General features: G+C 37.8%; 1 protein-coding gene across 1 annotated transcript in view; it reads left to right on the top strand.

The window, feature by feature from the left end:
• The window catches only part of BTBD8 (BTB domain containing 8), a 99,472-nt gene that overhangs the window by 4,618 nt on the left and 73,558 nt on the right, over positions 1–21,296 (top strand). Inside the window, exon 2 of the mRNA XM_080802875.1 lies at positions 1,663–1,860. Within this exon, the coding sequence (XP_080659001.1) occupies positions 1,663–1,860 (198 nt within the window). The remainder of the gene's footprint in view (positions 1–1,662; positions 1,861–21,296) is intronic.

Raw genomic sequence — 21,296 nt, 5'->3', positions numbered from 1 at the left:
AAATGGGAGTGCCTGGGTGGCTCAGTGTAGAGCCTCTGCCTTCAGCTCGGGTCATGGTCCCGGGGTCCTGGGATCGAGCCCCGCTTTGGGCTCTCTGCTCAGCAGGGAGCCTGCTTCCGCCTCTCTCTCTGCCTGCCTCTCTGCCTACTTGCGATCTGTCAAATAAATAAATAAATTCTTTTAAAAAAATAAATAAATAAAATATTGACTAAAATGTTTGTTTGCTTATTGTTTCCAAGGTTCTGAAAGTTTTGTGCTCTGAAGCATTTGTTTTTTTTAGTGTAAAATACAACAAAATTGAACAAGCAGATATTGAGCTCTGTATACTGAATATACAGTTTTTGCCTTTGGGAATTTATTGCCTAGTAGGGAGAAAGACTCAAAAAAATAATGATGCAGTGACAGAAGGGCTGTAGAGGTATGCACCAATTGTGTTGGGATCAGAGGAAGGAGCCGTTAACTTGGTCTTGGAGGAGTGAGAGTGTCAATGGCAACATTCTAAGCTTTCACTGTAATGGTTATCTTTATCCATTAGTTCTACCTCCTATAGTGTACTGGTGTGATTGCCAGGTATATCCGTGATACGGAAGTCCTCTGAGAATACATATCTTGCTGAGGATAATGATACAGTGATATGAAGTATTATTTAGTATTTAGAGAGTAGAAATATATAGTTACCACAGGGACAAAAGATTATGACAGTTTGTATTATGATGCTGATTTCCATTCTTCCATCACTTTACATGTAATCAGTGGGCTTTACCATAACCACGTGCATTAGTAAAGGGATCTGAATGGGTTACCCCATGAGCCCATCATTTTAATAATAGATTATAGCGTGGTTTGTTCTATTCCTGTGAGGAAAAACCTGGAAAAGGGCTTAAATGTCACATTCTTGACGGCCAAGCCTGCATTTCAGACTTGATATTTAACAACAGTCAGAACAAAATGTACCAGTTTCTAATCTGTATTGTCTATTGTTATACTCAGCTTGCTTGTGTTGTTGACATTTTACTTTTTTTGCTTCTTTTAGTAAGATTTTAAAAAACTTATTCTTTTCAGCAGTCAGTAACCATATTACTTTGTGTTCTTTTTCTGAAATAAATCTAAAGTAGGTACATTTTAAAGGAAAATCAATATAAAAAGCAGAAAATAATTCTTTTTATGATCGGAAGTAATTAAAACTTTTTTTTGAAAAAATAGTCTTACTCTTATGAGTGTAGTTACCTTTGTTTTCACTATAAATTTTATTTTATTTTTTTTTAAAGATCTTATTTATTTATTTGACGGACAGAGATCACAAGTAGGCAGAGAGAGAGCAAGGGAAGCAGGCTCCCCCCTGAGCAGAGAGCCCACTGCGGGGCTTGATCTCAGGACCCTGAGACTATGACCTGAGGTGAAGGCAGAGGCTTAACCCACTGAGCCACCCAGGTGCCCCATTCACTATAAATTTTAGAAAATTAGATTCTAAGCCAGTATTAAGCAGTGTTCTTTGGAATGAACTGAGAACAAACTCATTTTCATATTAAGCTATTTTAATTTTGTGACTTACCTCTGTATTTTTAGTGTGTGCTATTTTGAAAAATTATTTTCTAAAAATGGGTATATTATATGTTTCTGAGTATCACTAATTAAATTCTGGTTCCTTTTTATACATTACAGGCTCCTAAGGGAAGAAATCCATACAGATGTTACTTTCTCTGTAGGTGGTACTTTGTTCAAAGCACACAAGGCAGTCCTTTTAGCAAGGGTTCCTGACTTCTATTTTCATACTGTTGGACAGACATCTGATAATTTAACAAATCATGAGTCTATTGCTGTGGAGAACTTTGAAGCTTCAGAATTTAGAACATTTTTACAGTAAGTGCTTTATCTTTTTTCTCTCATATTTAAGTCTAATATATAACTCTTTATCTTTTCAACACATATGTATGTTTTTATTTCCTGTATTTTCATATCTGTTGTATTACCTAAAAAAATCCATTCGTTTACATTCCAAATTATCTTTGTAATAGTAGAGACTAAGTATGAGTATCAGAGTATTAAGGGCTTAGTATTGGGAAAGACTAAGTACTAATTTGAGATTGAGCCTGAAAGAGGAGAAGTAGTGTATTCTCTAGTAATTTGAATGAATTACTCTGTGCCAAGGTTTTTTGACAGTGGCACTATTGACATTTTGGATTGGATAATTCTTTGTTGTGGGATCTGTGCTGTGCTGTGCATTTTAGGATGTTTAGCAAAATCCCTCTCCTCTAGCCCTTAGATGCCAGTAGCATTCTTCTTGAGTTCCCCCACCCCCAAGTTGTGACAATCAATATGGCCGCCAGATGTTGCCAAATGTCCTCTTGGGGGTAGAATTAGCCTCTGCTGAGAACCATTGCTGTATACTGACTTCTGTATTGTTGATACACAAAAATCATTGGTATGCAAGAACCCTTGTTATATATTAACTTACTGATTTCCTTATTATTGGTATGTAAAACTTTAGATTATGTTTGTAAAAATACGAGATCATAACCTTTTATTCTTATGGCTTGCATCTGGTCAAAATTTTTGAAAATAGAGTATCCATTGAACTCATGAATTCACGAATTTTCATCACCGAAGTAATGGAAGAAATTAGTTTAAATTAATCTCCATTCTAGTTGAATAGAATTTTATTTTAATCCCTTACTATTCTCTGCACATTTGTGTAAAGATTTGACACTCATTTTTGCTAAATGTATCCAGAAGGGAAGTATTTTCTAATGTAGTTTCTCAAAATTGTACCTCTTTTAGACTTGTGACATTTAAGTAACATGAACTCTAGAATGCCTGAGTTCAAGTTCTCTGCTCTGCCATTTCATAGTTGTGCGCCTCAAACTTAATCATTCTGTGCCTGGAATTTCATCAGGTGTAAAATGCCTGGCATCTAATAAGCACCATAGAAATTCACTAAGTTTTTTACGTTTGTAAATCTTGAAGTGTTTATTTGTATTTCATTTCAGTTTTTTAAATCCTGCCCTACCATAATTTCTTCCTTTTTTCCAATATGTGGAAGTCAGTATTTTCCTAAATGATTCTTTTAGTGGCTTTCTGTCATACCACCCAACACATACTCTTATTCAGCAGGTATTTGTTGTGCCCTGTTATGGGCAAGGCCCTGTGTAAAGGGGTGGGTATGTGCTGGTTAGTGCCTCTTGATTTGAGTGCTTAATGATGAAAAGTAAATGTGGAACTAAGGTTTAAAGCCAGTACTGGCTTTTTCAAAGTTGAATTTTGTGTTTTTGTGTTCTGGATCCTAAGTATTTTTTGATGTTAGTCTTTTAGTTATTTTCTGATGTACATTTTGCCTGTAATCTAAATCATACTGACGTTAGTGTAGAAAATTATTTTTGGGTAATTAAACTTTAAGTGTATTTGTGTGATTGATTGATTTTTTAAAGATTTTATTTATTTATTTGACAGAGAGATATCACAAGTAGGCAGAGAGGCAGGCAGAGAGAGAGAGGAGGAAGCAGGCTCCCTGCCAAGCAGAGAGTCTGATGTGGGACTCGATCCCAGGATCCTGAGATCATGACCTGAGCCGAAGGCAGAGGCTTAACCCACTGAGCCACCCAGGTGCCCCTGTGTGATTTAGTTTATTTTTCTTCTTTTTATGCTCTGACATGCTTGAATGATCTGACTTCTTTATTATTTCAGAGTTTCTTCTATGAAACTCCTATATACATAAATGGAAAATTATTTAACCTTGATTTACCCTGTGTATAAGAATAGTATGACATAATTTAAACAGATATTTTAAGTGCTATGTAAAAAATAATCATCATTGCCCAGTATAGATCAGCAGCTCATCATTGAGTTCTGACTATCAATTTTAAAATGTATACTTTTTTTCTTCCAGTTGGTTGTGTAGTGAGATTATTCTAAGGACCAGGGTCTATAGTCAAGCCATGCCTACCACTTCTAACTGTGTTAACGTTGACTCATCACTTACTGTTAGCGTCCTTATCTGAAAAATGGATATAATAACAGTGTTATTGTATCTCATGGTGTTATTGTATGGGTTATGTGAGATGCTTATAAAGCACTTAGCACAGTGGTTTGGCATACAGTAAACACAGAATACATTTTATTTTATTTATTTATTTATTAAAGATTTTATTTATTTATTTGACAGAGAGAAAGAGATCACAAGCAGGCAGAGCGGGGAAGCAGGCTCCCGCTGAGCAGCGAGCCCGATGCGGGGCTCCATCCCAGGACCCTGAGATCATGACCTGAGCCGAAAGCGGAGGCTTAACCCACTGAGCCACCCAGGCGCCCCTGGAATACATTTTATTAAGTGTTATTTATAATAGTAGGCCTGTGGGAGGCTCTGTGAAATGATATATTTCTTGAGTGTATGTTTATTTTTATTTTATTTTCTTCTTTTTAAAAAATATTTTATTCTCAAGTAGTGTCTACGCCCCATGTGGGGCTCAAACAACCCCGAGATCAAGAATTGCATTCTCTGTTGAGCCAGCCAGGCACCCCTTGAGCGAATGCTTAGATGAAGATCCATAGGATATGTCAGATTTTTATATATCAGAGAAAGGAAGAAACTATATCAATGTTTTCTTTTATTTATTGTCATGAAAAGTAATAGAAAAAAAATAAGAGATAGCATGGTAGAGTGGAGGAGGAACTGGATTTGGCAACATGGCAGAGATCTGCCTTTGGGCTGTGTTATTATCTTGTTTTATGATTTCTGTGAGCCTCAGTTTTCTCATATTTAGAACAAGGAGGTTGGAGTAGATGGCTTTGTGCTTCATAGCACTTCACAGCCTCTATTTTAAGCACTTAATCACATTTTGTTTTATGTTAGGTTAGTCATGTATGTCTGTGGTTATGTAAGCTCCTTGAAATGAGAACATCTCATTGATGTGAACGTCCTCAGTGGTATCTCTTGTAGTGTCTTGCACAGAGAAAGTGCTTGTGACATACTCCTTCTTTTTTTTTTAGCAGAGTGTATTGAAATCTCATCTATATAAAGTATAAGGAGAAGATTATAATGTAAAATACTGAGAATTTTCTCAATGCAACTTCTGAAAAATAATTTTTTAAATTTTTTAAATTTTATGAAATTCAGTTCTTTATTGCACATCTTTTTCTTTAGATAACCAAAAAATTTTTTTGAAATATTGTTATATTGCTACTTACTACAGAGTCCTTTGGTATTACGCACTTGAGTTAGAGTGGGAAATACAGTCTGTGAAAAATTGTTTTATATATAGCAACATCATATATGATTCAAATGATTGGCAACGGGAAATAGTTCTTGCTTCATGACCTTGTGATTAAAATTAAAAAATTCAGGGGCGCCTGGGTGGCTCAGTGGGTTAAAGCCTCTGCCTTCAGCTCAGGTCATGATCCCTGCATCCTGGGATCAAGCCTCACATCGGGCTCTCTGCTCAGCGGGAAGCCGGCTTCCTCCTCTCTCTCTGCCTGCCTCTCTGCCTACTTGTGATCTCTATCTGTCAAATGAATAAATAAAATCTTAAAAAAAATTAAAAAATTCAACTTAGCATCATAAAAATCTGATTTTCTAAGAAGACATACCCTGCTGTAGTTGTCAGAGTGTATATTTGTGTGTGTGTGTGTGTGTGTGTGTAAAGAAAAGAGGAAAGACCTTTTTTTCTTTTCACTCTTCAATTATTTATTCTATAGTTGTTGTTGTTTTTGTTTTGTTTTGTTTTTTTAAGAGGAATGACCTTTAAATTTACAACTTAACATCAATTACTGGGGGATGCTAAAATAACTTGTCAGGAAGGTATAAACACATAGAACAGCACAGAGCAAAAGATTGTGTTTCCCTTGCAGCTTTCTCAGGTAATGGTTATTTTCTCTCACATTTCTTATACTAGCAGGGTTGGAAGTGGGTGGGATAGGTGTCTTGTTGTATTCACTGTATTTAACTGTATTTTCTTATTTTCTGTATCATTGATACTCTGGCATCTGGAGCCTCACTCACTGGGCAGAGACTGCTCCTCCTAGGGTTGGGTAATTCATGTGAGCATAACAGGTAATCCTAAATCCATTCTAACACCCACCTTGTCATTCTGATTCTTATACTCCACAAGGCAATATTCCTTGCCCTAATCTTCCCAGGGCCAAGTACTAGGCAATTAAAGACCATCCTCTTAGCCTAGAGCATCCCCGCCCACACCCAGCCCCAATTATTAAAACTATCTATTATTAAGCTTCTTCAGCTGTTTACTTTGTCCCACTCACTCCTTTCCACAGAAAACATAATAAAGGCTTCTGCATTGTGCTTAGCTCTCTTTTCTTCTTCCAGACCAACCCTATTGTTTCCCTGTGTGGCCATTCCTGGTGTGGTATACCTCTTTCCACTTGGGGACTGTAAATTACAAACTCTTTTCAATGGCAATCATTTCTTAATCACTTGGCCTCAGCATACCTGAATAAAACCAATTCCCAGGTGCATTTTAAAACGTTTAAAAACCAATTGCTGCTTTCAGATATTTTTCCTCCATCTTCCTAAACTATCTTTGAATCTCGTCTTGCCAGTCTATATCAGTAACCAGTCATCTACAGCCCCTTAAGTCAGTCTTCCTCATTTCTTCTTTCTTTCTTACTTTAAAAAAATATGTTAATTAAGTGATTTTTAATTTTAATTCTAGTATAGTTAATATTCAGTATTAGTTTCAGGTGTACAATACACAGTGCTCATCATGATAAGTGTACTCTTAATCCCTTTCATCTATTTCACCCATTCCCTCCCCCCACCTCCCCTCTGGTAGCCATCTGTTTGTTCTTTATAGTTAAGAGTCTGCTTTTTAGTTTCTCTTTTCTCTTTGTTCATTTGTTTTGTTTCTTAAATCCCACATATGAGTGAAATCATATGGTATTTGTCTTTCTCTGACTTATTTCCCTTAACATTATATCCTCTTGATCCACTCATGTTGTTGCAACTGGCAAGATTTCATTCTTTTTTATGACTCAGTAATATTTCATTGTGTATATATATACTACACCTTCTTTATCCATTCATCTCTTGATGGACACTTGGGTTGCTTCCATAAGTTGGTTATTGTTAAAGGTTTTATTTATTTGACACAGAGATAGAGAGTACAAGTAGGCAGAGCAGCAGGCAGAGGGAGAAGGAGAAGCAGGCTCTCCGCTGAGCAGGTAGCCCAATGTGGGGCTCGATCCCAGGACCCTGGGATCATGACCTGAGCTGAAGGCAGCTGCTCAACTGACTGAGCCACCCAGGCACCCCCATAACTTGGTTATTGTAAATAATGCTGCAGTCAACATAGGGGTACATATAATCTTTCCCAATTATTGTTTTTGCTACAGTCAACATAGGGGTACATATAATAATTTTTTTTCCAGTTAGTGTTTTTGTATCCTTTGGATAAATACCCAGTAGTGGAATTACTGGATCATATCGTAATTCTATTTTTAACTTTTTGAGGAACCTCCATACTGTTGTCCACAGTGACTGCACCAGTTTGCATTCCTACCAATAGTGTATGAGAGTTCCACTTTCTCCACATCCTTGCCAGTGCTTGTTTCTTATCTTCTTGCTTCTAGCCATTCTGAGAGGTGTGGGGTGATATCTCACTGTGGTTTTGATTTGCATTTCCCTGATCATGAATGCTTTTGAACATCTTTTTATGTTTCTGTTGCCATCTGTCTGTATTGTTTAGAAAAATTCCTACTCAGGTCTTCTGCCCATTTTTAAATGAGATTATTTGGGTTTTTTTTGGTGTGGAGTTACATAAGTTCTTTATATATTTTGGATACTGACCCTTTATTGGTTATGTCATTTGCAAATATCTTCTTCTATTCACTGGATTGTCTTAGTTTCATTGACTGTTTCCTTGACTGTGCAGAAGCTTTTTATTTTGATATAGTCCCAATAGTTTATTACTGCTTTTATTTCCCTTGCCTCAGGAGACACATCTAGAAAAATGTTGGTATGGTTGATGTCAGAGGTCTTACTGCCTGTGCTCTTTTCAAGGATTTTAATGGTTTCAGGTCTCTCATTTAAGTCCTTAACTCATGTCAAGTTTATTTTTATGTATAGTGTGAGAAGGTGGTTGAGTTTCATTATTTTGCTTGTAATTTTCCCAACACCATTTGTTGAAGAGAATTTTCCCCATTGGATATTCTTGCCTCCTTTATCGGAGAGTGGTTTACCGTATAATCGTGGGTTTATTTCTGGGTTCTCTATCCTGTTTCACTGATCTATATCTATATCTATATATATATATTTTAAAAGATTTTTTATTTATTTATTTGACAGACAGAGATCCACAAGTAGGCAGAGAGGCAGGCAGAGAGAGAGGAAGGGAAGCAGGCTCCCTGCTGAGCAGAGAGCCCGATGTGGGGCTCAATCCCAGGACCCTGGGATCATGACCTGAGCCGAAGGCAGAGGCTTTAACCCACTGAGCCACCCAGGCGCCCCTACATCTATATTTTTATGCCAGTACCATACTGTTTTGATTACTGTAGTTTTGTAGTATATCTTGAAATCTGGGATTGCGGTATCTCCAGCTTTGTTTCTTTTTCAAGATTGTTTTGGCTATTCGGAGTCTTTTGTGGTTCCATACAAATTTTAAGGTTGTTTGTTCTAGTTCTGTGAAAAATGCTATTGGTATTTTGATAGGGATTGCATTACGTAGATTGTTTTGGGTATTATAGACATTTTTTAAAAAGATTATTTATTTATTTATTTATTTTAGAGAGAGTATGAGCAGGGGGAGGGGCAAAGAAAGAGGGGGAGGAAGAGGGAAAGAATACCAAGCAGACTCTGTGCTGAGTGTGGACCCTGATTCTGGGCTCAATCTCCCAACCCTGAGATCATGACCTGAGCTAAAATGAAGAGTTGGTTGCTTAACTGACTGAGCCAACCCAGGAGCCCCTAGCAGTATAGACATTTTAACAATATTTGTTCTTCCAATCCATGAGCATGGAATATATTTCCATTTCGTTGTGTCATCTTCAGTTTCTCTCATCAACGTTTTATAGTTCTCAAGTACAGGTCTTTCACCTCCTTGTTTAGTTTTATTCCTAAGTATCTTATTATTTTTGATGTGTTTGTAAATGGGATTGTTTTTTAATTTCTCTTTGTGCTGCTTCTTTATTAGTGTATAGAAATGCAATGGATTTCTGTACGTTGATTTTGAATCCTGCAACTTTACTGAATTGATTTATCGGGTCTCGTAGTTTTTTTGATGGAGTGTTTAGAATTTTCTGTATATAGTATCATGTCATCTGCCAATAGTGAAAGTTTTACTTCTTTACCAATTTGGAAGACTTTTATTTCTTCTTCCTCTATGATTACTGTGGATAAGACTTCCAATACTGTGTTGAATAAAAGTGGCGAGAGTAGATATCCTTGTCTTGTTTCTGATCTTAGTGGAAAGGCTCTCAGTTTTTTCCCACCGAGGATGATGTTAGCTCTGGGTTTTTCATATATGGCCTTTATTATGTTGAGGTATGTTCCCTCTAAATCTACATTGTTGCAGGTTTTTTTTCGTGAGTGGGTATTGTACTTTGTCAAGTGCTTTTTCTGTATCTTTTGGGATGATCATATGGTTTTTATTATTTCTCTTGTTGATGTGGTGTATCACATTGATTGTATTGTGGATAGTGAATCCTGGAAATAAATCCTACTTGATTATGGTGAGTGATTTTTTTTAACGGATTGTTGGATTTGATTTGCTAATACTTTGTTAAGGATTTTTGCATCTATATTCATCAGACGTATTGACCTGTAGTTTTCTTTTCTTTTTTTTTTTTTAGGTATCTTTATCTGGTATTGCTATCAGGGTAATGCTGGGCTCATGGAATGAATTCGGAAGCTGTCCTTCCTCTTTTATTTTTTGGAATGGTTTGAGAAGAATAGGGTTTTTTTTTTTTTTTGAGATTTTATTTATTTGACAGAGAGAGAGAGAGAGAGAGAGAGAAAGCAAGCACAAGCAGTGCAAGTAGGAAAGGGAGAAGCGGGCTCCCTGCTGAGGGAGCCCGATGCTGGATTTGATCCCAGGACACTGAGATCAGGACCTGAGCCAAAGGCAGACACTTAATGGACTGAGCCACCTAGGTGCTGGAGAAGAATAGGTATTAACTCTTCTTTAAATATTTGTTGGAATTCACCTGTGAAGCTGTCTGGTCCTAGACTTTTGTTTGTTGGGAGTTTTTTTTTTTATTATTACTGATTTAATTTTATTGCTGGTGATTGGTCTGTTCACATTTTCTATTTCTCCTGATTCAGTTTTGGGTAGTTATATATTTCTAGGAATTTATACATCTCTTCTAGGTTGTCTAGTTTATTGGCATATGATTTTTCATAATATTCTCTTATAATCCTTTCTGTTTCTGTGGTGTTGATTTTTATTTCTCCTCTTTCATTTTTTTTTTAATATTTTATTTATTTATTTGACAGAGATCACAAGTAGGCAGAGAGGCAGGCAGAGAGAGAGAGGAAGGGAAGCAGGCTCCCCGCCAAGCAGAGAGCCCAATGCGGGACTCGATCCCAGGACCCTGAGATCATGATCCGAGCCGAAGGCAGAGGCTTAACCCACTGAGCCACCCAGGCGCCCCTCCTCTTTCATTTTTGATGTTTATTTGTGTCCTCTCTCTCTCTCTCTTTCTCCTTTTTTATGAGTTTAGATTAAAGTTTATCAATTTTGTTGACCTTTTCAAAGTATCATCTCCTGGTTTCATTGATCTATTCTATTGTTTTTTAGTTTCTATTTCACTTATTTCTGCTCTAATCTTTATTTCTTTCCTTCTGGCTTTGTTTTGTTTTTCAAGCTCCCTTTGGTGTTACAGTAGGTTGTTTATTTGAGATTTTTTACTGTTTTTGAGGTAGGCCTAAATTGCTGCAGTGTTGACCCTTAAGGCTTTTTTGCTGCATCCCAAAGATTTTGAACCATTGTTGTTTTCATTTTCTTTGTCTCCATGTATTTGTTTTCCCTCTTTGATTTCTGGGTTAACCCATTCATTGTTTTGTAACATGTTATTTAACCTCCATGTATGTGTGTTCTTTTCAGATTTTTTTCTTAAAGTTGATTGCTAGTTTCATAGCATTGTGATTGGAAAAGATGTATGGCATGGCTTTGGTCTTTTTAAGTTTGGTGAGATTTGTTCTGTGGCCTAACATGTGATCTGTACTAGAGAGTGCTGTGTTTGCATTTGAAGAGAATTTGTAGGGGTACCTCAGTGGCTCAGTGGGTTAAAGCCTCTGCCTTCAGCTCAGGTCCTGGGATCAAGGTCCTGGGATTGAGTCCCACATCCTGCTCTCTGCTCGGTAGGGAGCCTGCTTCCTCCTCTCTCTCTCTGCCTACTTGTGATCTCTGTCAAAAAAAAAAAAAAAAAAAAATCTTTGAAGAGAATTTATATTCTCCTGTTTTAGGATGGAATGTTCTGTCTATATCTGTTAGATCCATCTGGTTCAATGTTTCTTTGTTGATTCTGTTTGGATCATCTGCCCATTGATGTTAAGTGGGGTATTGAAGTTCTTTGTTATTATCGTATTACTATTGGTTACTTCCTTTATGTGTATTATTAACTGTGTTATATATTTGGGTGCTCCCATTTGGGTGCATAAATATGTACAGTTATTTTATATCTTCTTGTTGGATTGTTCTCTTTATGATTATATAGTGTCCTTCTCTGTCTCTTTGTTTTGAAGTCTCTCAGACTTTGTTTTAAAGTCTATTTTGTCCAATATAGGTATTGCTCCTGTGGCTTTCTTTTCACTACCATTTGCATGATGATTGTTTTTCCATCCCTTAATTTCAGTCTGCATGTGTCTTTAGTATGAAATGAGTCTCTTGTAGGCAGCATATAGATAGTTCCTGCTTTTTTATCTATTCTGTCACCCTGTGTCTTCTGATTGGAGCATTTAATGCATTTTCACTCAAAGTAACTGTAGAAAGGTATGGACTTATTGCCATTTTGTTACTTCTAATGGTTGTTTTTGTAGTTCTTCTCTTCCTTTCTTACTCTCTTTTCTCACAGTTTGCTGGCTTTCTTTAGCGATATACTTGGATTCCTTTCTCTTTATTTTTTGATATCTATTACTGGTTTTATTTTGTGGTTATCATTAGGTTTATGTATGTTATCTTACACATATAGCAGTCTGTATTACATTGTTGGTTCCTTAAGTTTGAACACATTCTTAACTCCCTTCCCCCTAGCCCTGCCACATTTTAGGTATATGGTGTCATATTTTACATCCTTCTATTTTAGGAATCCCTTGATTGAGTTTAGTAGATAAACTTAATTTTACTGCTTTTGTACTCTGGACTTTTTTTTTATTTTAACAACTATTTGTGGTCTTTTCTTTCCACTGAAGGAGATCCCTTTAAAATTTTTTATAGAGCTGGTTTAGTGGTAATGAATTCCTTTAACATTTGTCTGTCTGGGAACTCTTGATCTCTTCTTCATTTGTCAATGATAGCCTTGCTGGATAGAGTGTTCTTGGCTGCAGATTTTTTTCCTTTCAGCACGTTGAATATATCATGCCATTTTCTTCTGGTTTGCAAAGTTTCTGCTGAAAAGTTTCTAGCCGTATTGGGTTTTCCCTTGTATATAACTGTTTTCTTTTCTCTTTCTGCTTTTAAAATTCTTTATAACCACTTTTCACCATTTTAATGACTGTATGTCTTGGTGTGGACTTCCATGGATTGATTTTATTGGGTACTGTCTTTGCCTCCTGGATCTGGATTTCTATTTCCTTCCCTAGATTCAGTAAGTTTTCAGGCATTATTTTTCAGATAAATTTTCTGCTCCCTTTTCTGTCTCTTCTTCTTTTTGGATCCCTGTAATACAAATGTTATTATATTTGGTGGTGTTGCAGGGTTCCTGTAGTCTATTTTGATTCTTTTATTACTATTTTTCTCTCTCCTTTTCAGCTTGATTGCTTTCCATTACTCTGGCCTCCAAGCTGCTCATCCATTTTTTTGCTTCCTCTAGTCTGCTATTTATTCTCTCTAGTGTATTTTTAATTTCAGTTACTGAGTTCTTCATCTGTGATTGGTTCTTTTCCATATTCACTCTCTCTCTGTTAAGTGTCTCACTGAGGTCCTCCACTCTTTCCTCAAGTCCAGTGAGTATCTTCATGACGATTACTGTAAATTCTCTATCAGACGTATTACTCATCTCCATTTTATTTAGGTCTCCTGCTGTGATTTTGTCCTGTTCTTTCATGTAGTACATATTCCCCTGTCTCCTCATTTTATCTAACTCTCTGTATCTGTTTATATGTGTTAGGAAAGTCAGCTATCTCTTCTCCTCATGAAAGTAGTGGTCTTATAAAGAAGAGGTCTTATAGTGCCCTATTGTGCTGTGTCTCCTGTTCACCAGAGCCTGGCTCTTCAGAGATATCTTTTATATGTGGTGAGTGTACCCTAGTGTTGTTGCTGAACCACATTTACCTTCAGTCTAGTTGTCTGCAATGGCTCTCTTTGCTTGTTGTGAGCAGGATTTGGTCCCTTTGTTGTTAGTGGGCCTGTCTGGGGCTTCCTTGGGCTTAACTGAGTCAGACCAGCCATTTGCCAGAGATGCAATGGCATGGAACCACAGGCGTTTTCCCCATGTTGTCTCCTGAGAAGCTTTCCTTGGTGGGTGGGGCCTGGAGTCAGACCTGATGTCTATCCCTAGCCCACTGCTGGGGCTGCATTTAGGATTGGTGTGTGTTGTTAATTTCTCATCTCCTAGGGCAGGAGTCACATTGAAGTGTTGATGACTTCTGTCAGTGGCTTGCACACTGCCAGAATTATAGCGCTGCTTTGGATGGTCTTCAGCCAAGGATGTATTCAATGGGGCAGGTCTGCATCAGAATGAGGATGGGTGTGAGTAGGTCTGTGTCAGTTGTGGGTCGGGGTCTGCAGCCCCTGGGGAAAAGTCCTGCTGAGGCTGTGATGCAGAGGGCATTTCTGCAGGAGAATGAGGGTATGGAGCATGCTTTAGCATATACATGGAGAGTGTACATGCTCTGCTTATTCCCACAGGTGCCTGTGTATCTAGGTATTAGTGTGGGGAGGGAAATGGTCCTGAGCAGCTGTTTGTTCTTGGAGAAGTTCCCTAAGATCCCTGCTTCTCCAGCATACACTCTTGAGATTAGTAAATAAATCCCCTTCCCATATACCCTAGATGCACAAACTCCTGCTTTTATGCTGTATTTCTCCTGGCTGTTGTGCTCGCTATTTAAAGAAGGGGGCTTCTGGCTCTCCCAGAGCTCTGCCTACTGATTTTTTAAGGTTCCAGGTGTTGAGCCCCACTGATTGTTAAGTACATATGTTTTTCAAAGCCAAATGTAATGGGGATCATCTTTCCCATGTGGCTACCCCATGGCTGGTGTCTGATCCTCTTCACACCCATGGCATGCCTCTCTCCCACAGACAGTCCCGAGGGCTTTTGGCTCCTGACAGCATCTCTGCCCTTCCTGCCCTTTTTGATGGGCCTCTTCTCTACATTTAGCTGTGGAGAGTGTGTTCTACCAGTCTTCACTTTGTTTCCTAGGTTATTACACAGATGTGGGTGTTATCTAGCTGTATCCATGGGAGACATGTGCTCAGTTGCTCTTGACTATAACTCTTGGTAATTAAAATTGCAATGTAGGTCATGTTTCTAAGACTGTGGCCTCTTGGTTCCTTTAATTCTTGTCTTCCAGTAATCTTGTTCTCCATGCTACCTCACTACCATGTCAAATCCTAAATCACGTCATTATCAATAACTGCAATCCTCCATAATCTTGATTCCAGACATTTCAGCTTCTAACTTCTACTTCCCATCTCTCTACCTCGCTCCTTTAAAACTCCCAAATCTAATAACTTACTGATGCTCATCAGGACCTGCAATGACTCTTACCACAGTTTTATTGTCTTTAATCCTCTTATGTCCTTATTTCTATCCTTACTTAGTTTAAATATTTTTATCTATCATTATATCACTTCCTTTACATACAGCTTCTTTTCCCTTGTCCCCTCTGAATTTTTCTTATATGCACATCAAAGCCCCAACCTTAAATCCAACTGTTTAACTACTTCACTCCTGCATTCACACAATTAAATGGCAGGAGAAAAACATGTTATTTGATCTCACTTTATTTATTTTTTTTAAATTTTTAATTTTTTAAATTTCTTTTTAGTGTAACAGAATTCATTGTTTATGCACCACACCCAGTGCTCCATGCAATACGTCCCCTCCATAATACTCACCACCAGGCTCACCCAACCTCCCACCCCCCCGCCCCTTCAAAACCCTCAGATTGTTTTTCAGAGTCCATAGTCTCTCATGGTTCATCTCCCCCTCCAATTTCCTTCAAATCCCTTCTCCTCTCCATCTCCCCGTGTCCTCCATGTTATTTCTTATGCTCCACAAATAAGTGAAACCATATGATAATTGACCCTCTCTGCTTGACTTATTTCACTCAGCATAATCTCTTCCAGTCCCATCCATGTTGATAAAAAAGTTGGGTATTCATCCTTTCTGATGGAGGCATAATACTCCATACTGTATATGGACCACATCTTCCTTATCCATTCGTCTGTTGAAGGGCATCTTGGTTCTTTCCACAGTTTGGCGACCGTGGCCATTGCTGCTATGAATATTGGGGTACAGATGGCCCTTCTTTTCACTACATCTGTATCTTTGGGGTAAATACCCAGTAGTGCAATTGCAGGGTCATAGGGAAGCTCTATTTTTAATTTCTTAAGGAATCTCCATACTGTTCTCCAAATTGGCTGCACGAACTTGCATTCCCACCAACAGCGTAAGAGGGTTCCCCTGTCTCCATATTCTTTCCAACACTTGTTGTTAACTGTCTTGTTGATTTTGGCCATTCTTACTGGTATAAGGTGGTATCTCAATGTCGTTTTGATTTGAATCTCCCTGATGGCTAGTGATGATGAACATTTTTTCATGTGTCTGATAGCCATTTGTATGTCTTCATTGGAGAAGTATCTGTTCATGTCTTCTGCCCATTTTTTGACATGATTATCTGTTTTGTGTGTGTTGAGTTTGAGATGTTTTTTATAGATCCTGGATATCAGCCTTTTGTCTGTACTGTCATTTGCAAGTATCTTCTCCCATTCCGTGGGTTGCCTCTTTGTTTTGTTGACTGTTTCCTTTGCTGTGCAGAAGCTTTTGATCTTGATGAAGTCCCAAAAGTTCATTTTCACTTTTGTTTCCTTTGCCTTTGGAGACATATCTTGAAAGAAGTTGCTGTGGCTGATATTAAAGAGGTAACTGCCTGTGTTCTCCTCGAGGATTCTGATGGATTCCTGTCTCACGTTGAGGTCTTTTATCCATTTCGAGTTTATCTTTGTGTACGGTGTAAGAGAATGGTCGAGTTTCATTCTTCTACATATAGCTGTCCAATTTTCCCAGCACCATTTATTGAAGAGACTGTCTTTTTTCCACTGTATGTTTTTTCCTGTTTTGTCGAAGATTATTTGACCTTAGAGTTGAGGGTCCATATCTGGGCTCTCTACTCTGTTCCACTGGTCTATGTGTCTGTTTTTATGCCAGTACCATGCTGTCTTGGTGATCACAGCTTTGTAGTAAAGCTTGAAATCAAGCAACGTGATGCCTCCAGTTTTGTTTTTCTTTTTCAACATTTCCTTAGCAATTTGGGGTCTCTTGTGATTCCATACAAATTTTAGGGTTATTTGCTCCAGCTCTTTGAAAAATACCAGTGGAATTTTGATCGGAATGGCATTAAAAGTATAGATTGCTCTAGGCAGTATAGACATTTTAACAATGTTTATTCTTCTATTGATCTCACTTTAAATCATGGCCATGAACCTCAAGTAGGCACTTAGTGCCGTCAGTCATACTGTATGCAGTCATACGTTATTTCCCTAGTCTCATTTGCTCTCCTTCTCTCCTAGATAATTTCATATCTCTTTTTTGTTGAACCTTCAGCTGTTCTTACCCCATCTTCATTCTCACTTGATGACCTTTCCTTGTATTTCACTGAGAAAATCAAAGCAATTAGAACTTTCACAAACTGTTCCCACATCTATTCATTTAGTTGCATTTACACCATATGGTTTGTCTTTCCCCCTGTAACTATTGATGAACTGTCAGTGCTTCTAAAACCATTCCCTCCACTAAAGCCATTTTCACGCTATCTTTTTTCTTCTATCGAGGGACATTGCTCCAGCAGTTTTCACTTTCCTGAAAGAAGTTTCTTTTCTTTTATTTTGGATCTTCTCATTGATATATAAACATGAAATTTTATTCCCACTTTAAAAATAACAGAAGCCTTTCCTGACCTCATTTGCCTTCCATCTAATATTCTACCAGCTAGTACTGTAATGCTCTGTACCCTTTTATATTAAAGCTCAAGAGTTATCTATTACACTGTCTCCAGTTCCTCTCCTTCTATTCTCAGTCTTTTAAAAAACTGAGATATAATTCACACACCTTAAAATTCACCCTTCTAAACTGTATAATTCAGTCATTTTAGTATATTTACAGTGTTTTACAACTACCACCAGTCTCCAATTCTAGAATATTTTCACCATCTTAAAAAGAAGTTTCATGCCCCCAGCAGTCACTTCCCACTCTCTCCTCCCCCAGTTTCTGGCAACCAATAATCGAATTTTTGTTTTTATGGTTTTGCCTATCCTGGGTATTTTATATAAATAGAATCATGTAGTATATGTCCTTTTATGTCCTGCTTTTTAAACTTAGTGTGATATTTTCAAAGTTCATTGATGTTGTAGTGTTTATCAGTTCTTCATTTGTTTTCATGGCCGAATATTTCATTGTATGATGGATAAAGAGTCATCATGGCCATCCTCAGGTTTGATGATTTGTTAGGACTCTAAGACTTAGCATATAGTCATATTCTGGGCTGTGATTTACTACAAAAGAAATGAAGAGAAAAGGCATGTGAAGTGAAGTCCATAGGAAACTAGGCACAAACTTCCAAGAGTCTTCTCCAGTGGAGCCACATAGGACATGCTTAATTCTCCTAGTAATGAGTTATGACAACACTTCTGAAATGTTGCCAACCAGGGGAGCTCATTAGAAGCTCAGTGCCCAGGATTTTTACTAGGTGCTTGTCATGTAGGCACCTTGTGTCTATTGTGCATCCATATTCCAGACCCCTGGAAGGAAAGCAGGTGTTAAGCATAAACCACATTATTTGTATAACTCTTTGTATAAATAGTTTAGGTACAATGAGCCATGCTTGTCATTTATAGAATGCCAGGAACACTCCTGAAATCATTTTCCCAGATACCAGCCAAGGGCCAACTTTATAATTAAGTCTTTTAAAAGAGAGTAGTCAGGGCTGCTATGTTAAATCTCTTCTGTGCATATGAATATACCATATTTTGTTTATCCATTCATCAGCTGATAGACATTTGGGTTGTTTTGACTTTTTGGCAGTTATGGATAATTCTACTGTGAACATTCATGTACTGATTTTTATGGGAACATATGTTTTCCTTTCACTTGTCTTATATACCTAGAAGTGAAATTTCTGGGTCATATGATAAACTTTTGAGGAAATGTCAGACTCTTTCTAAAAAGGCTATACCATTTTACATTTCTACCAGCATGTATGAGGATTCTAGTTTCTCTACATTCTTGACAACACTTGTTATTATCTGTCATTTTGATTATAATCACCATAGTGGGTGTGAAGTGGTATCTCATTGTGATTTTGCTTTGTGTTTCTCTGATGGCTATTGATGTTGAATATCTTTTTATGTGCATATTGGCTATTATATATCTTCTTTGGTAAACTCTATTCACATTCTTTGCCCATTTTAAGTTGGGTCATTTGTCTTTATATTACTAAATTGTTTATATTTTTAAATTCTTTATATATTTGATATTCTGTACATAGTCTCTATATATGAATTTTATTCTGGGGCACCTAGGAGGCTCAGTGGGTTAAGAGTCTGCCTTTGGCTCAGGTCATGATCACAGGGTCCTGGGATTGAGCCCTGCATTGGGCTCCCTGCTCCACGGGGAGTCTGCTTCTCTCTCTACCCTGACCCCTGCTCATGTTCTCTCTTGTGTATGTGCATGCACTTTCTCTCTCTCTCTTAAATAAATAAAATCATTTTCAAAAAAGAATTTTGTGGGTGCCTGGGTGGCTCAGGTCATGATCTCAGAGTCCCGCATCGGGCTCTCTACTTGGCAGGGTGCCTGCTTCCTCCTCTCTCTCTCTGCCTGCCTCTCTGCCTACTTGTGCTTTCTCTCTGTCAAATAAATAAATAAAATCTTAAAAAAAAAAAGAATTTTGTTCTATGTAAAAGAATTTTAAAATTCTTTATATGTTCTAGATATAAGTCTCTTATCAGGTATGTGATTTGCAAACAGTTTCTCCCATTCTGTGAGTTGTCTGTTAACTTTCTTCATAGTGTCTTTGAAAGTACAAAAGTTTATAATTTCTGTGATTTTCACTTTCTTTCTTTCTTTTTTTTTTTTTTTGTTACTTGTACTTTTGGTGTTATGTGTAAAAAACCATTGCCTAATCCAAGGTAATGAAGATTTATACCCATGTATACTTTTTTAGTTCTTACATTTGGATCTTTCACCTATACTGAATTAATTTTTGTATGTATTGTGAGGCTAGTATCCAGCTTTGTTCTTTTGTATTTGGATATCCAGTTGTCTCAGCATCGTCTTTTGAAGAGACTCTTCTTTTCCTGTTGGATTGTCTGGACACCTGTAAAGGAAAAACATTACTGTGTGTTTACTTTTAATACTCTACTCATAGAATAATTCACTTCTGTCCCTTCTGGTCACCAAATGTGTGGGAGTTTTCCTCCACACCAAGCAATTCTCTGAGGTTCTCCAGATACCAGCTGGGTGTCCTACCATTTAATTCAATTCTGACACTACCTGGAGATATTATTAGATCCCACAGGTTAAGGGTTCAGTCCCATAAGAGTGCCCCAAACCCTTTTCAGATGCCAGTTGCAAGTCCAGGGTGTTCCCTGTGCTTCTGCCCAAACAGCTGTGAATTAAATGTTCCCATGACTCCTTTCTCAGGTTCAGTTAATTTGTTAGAACACAGATCTCACAGAACTCAGGAAAAGATTTTACTTACTAGATTGCTGATTTACTATAAAAGGATGTAACTTAAGGACAGCCAGACTGTGGGGGAGGGCGCCTGGGTTGGTCAGTTGATTGGGCAACTGCCTTCAACTCAGGTCATGATCCTGGAGTCCTGGAATCAAGTACCACATCGGGCTCCCCGCTCAGTGGGGCATCTGCTTCTCCCTCTGACCTCTCCCCTCTCATGCTCTTTCTCTCTCTTATTCTCCCTCTCTCTCTCTCTCAAATAAATAAAATCTTAAAAAAAACCAAAAAACAAAAAACAGCCAGGGAAGAGATGGAAAGGGTGAGTATTTGGGGAAGGGTGTGGAGCTCCCATGCACTCTCTGGGTGCACCACTCTCCCAGCTCCTCCATGTGTTCCCCAACCCAGAGGTTCACTGAATCCCATCCTTTAGGGTGGATGGGCATGGTGGATGAAATCATTGGCCGTTGATAATTAATTCAAACTCTTGCCAACCAGCCCCTGTCCTTGGGAACTTTCCAAATGTCACCTAGCTCATTAATGTAAACTCTGCTGCAGTTCAAAGGGCTTATTATGGATAAGAAAAGCCATCCATTCCACTTCTAGCCCTCTGGCACTATTTCAGGAACTGGGAACAAAGCTAAATATTATAGCAAAAATGTCTCTGTAACTCTTGCATGGGAAATTACAAGGGTTTTAGGAGATATGTGCCAGGAACAGTGGACAAAGACCAAATATATATTTCATGTTATAAATCACAATATCACAACACTGTTGTCCAGTGCCTGTATATGTAGTTGTAGACACTTAATTCTCTTCCACTAATCTATGTTTATCTTCGTGCCAGTACCGCATAGTACAGATGACTATAGATTTGTAGGAAACTTAGAATTTGGGAAGTGTGAATCCTCCATCTTTGTTCTTTGTCAAGGTTGTTTTGACTATTCTGGGTGCCTTGCATTTCAGTTTGAATTTGAGGACTGACTTTTTGGTTTCTGCAGCAAAGTATTTGAGTTTTGATAGATACTGCATTGAATCGAATCTGTAGAGCAATTCAGAGAGTGTTGCTATCTTAACACTCTTAAATCATCTAAAATGTGTTTGCCTTTATATAATTGCTTTCAGCTTTGTTTTTTATAGCTTTTGAATATACAAGTCTTATGCTTTTTTTAAAAAAATTTTATTTATTTATTGACAGACAGAGATAACAAGTAGGCAGATAGGCCCGGGGAGGTGGGGAGCGCGGG

This window comes from Martes martes, assembly GCF_963455335.1.
Source record: "Martes martes genome assembly, chromosome: 4".
In the NCBI taxonomy this organism is placed as follows: Eukaryota; Metazoa; Chordata; class Mammalia; order Carnivora; family Mustelidae; genus Martes; species Martes martes.
The sequence above is the reverse complement of the archived record's forward strand: the minus strand, read 5'-3'. Positions and strand labels throughout refer to the sequence as shown.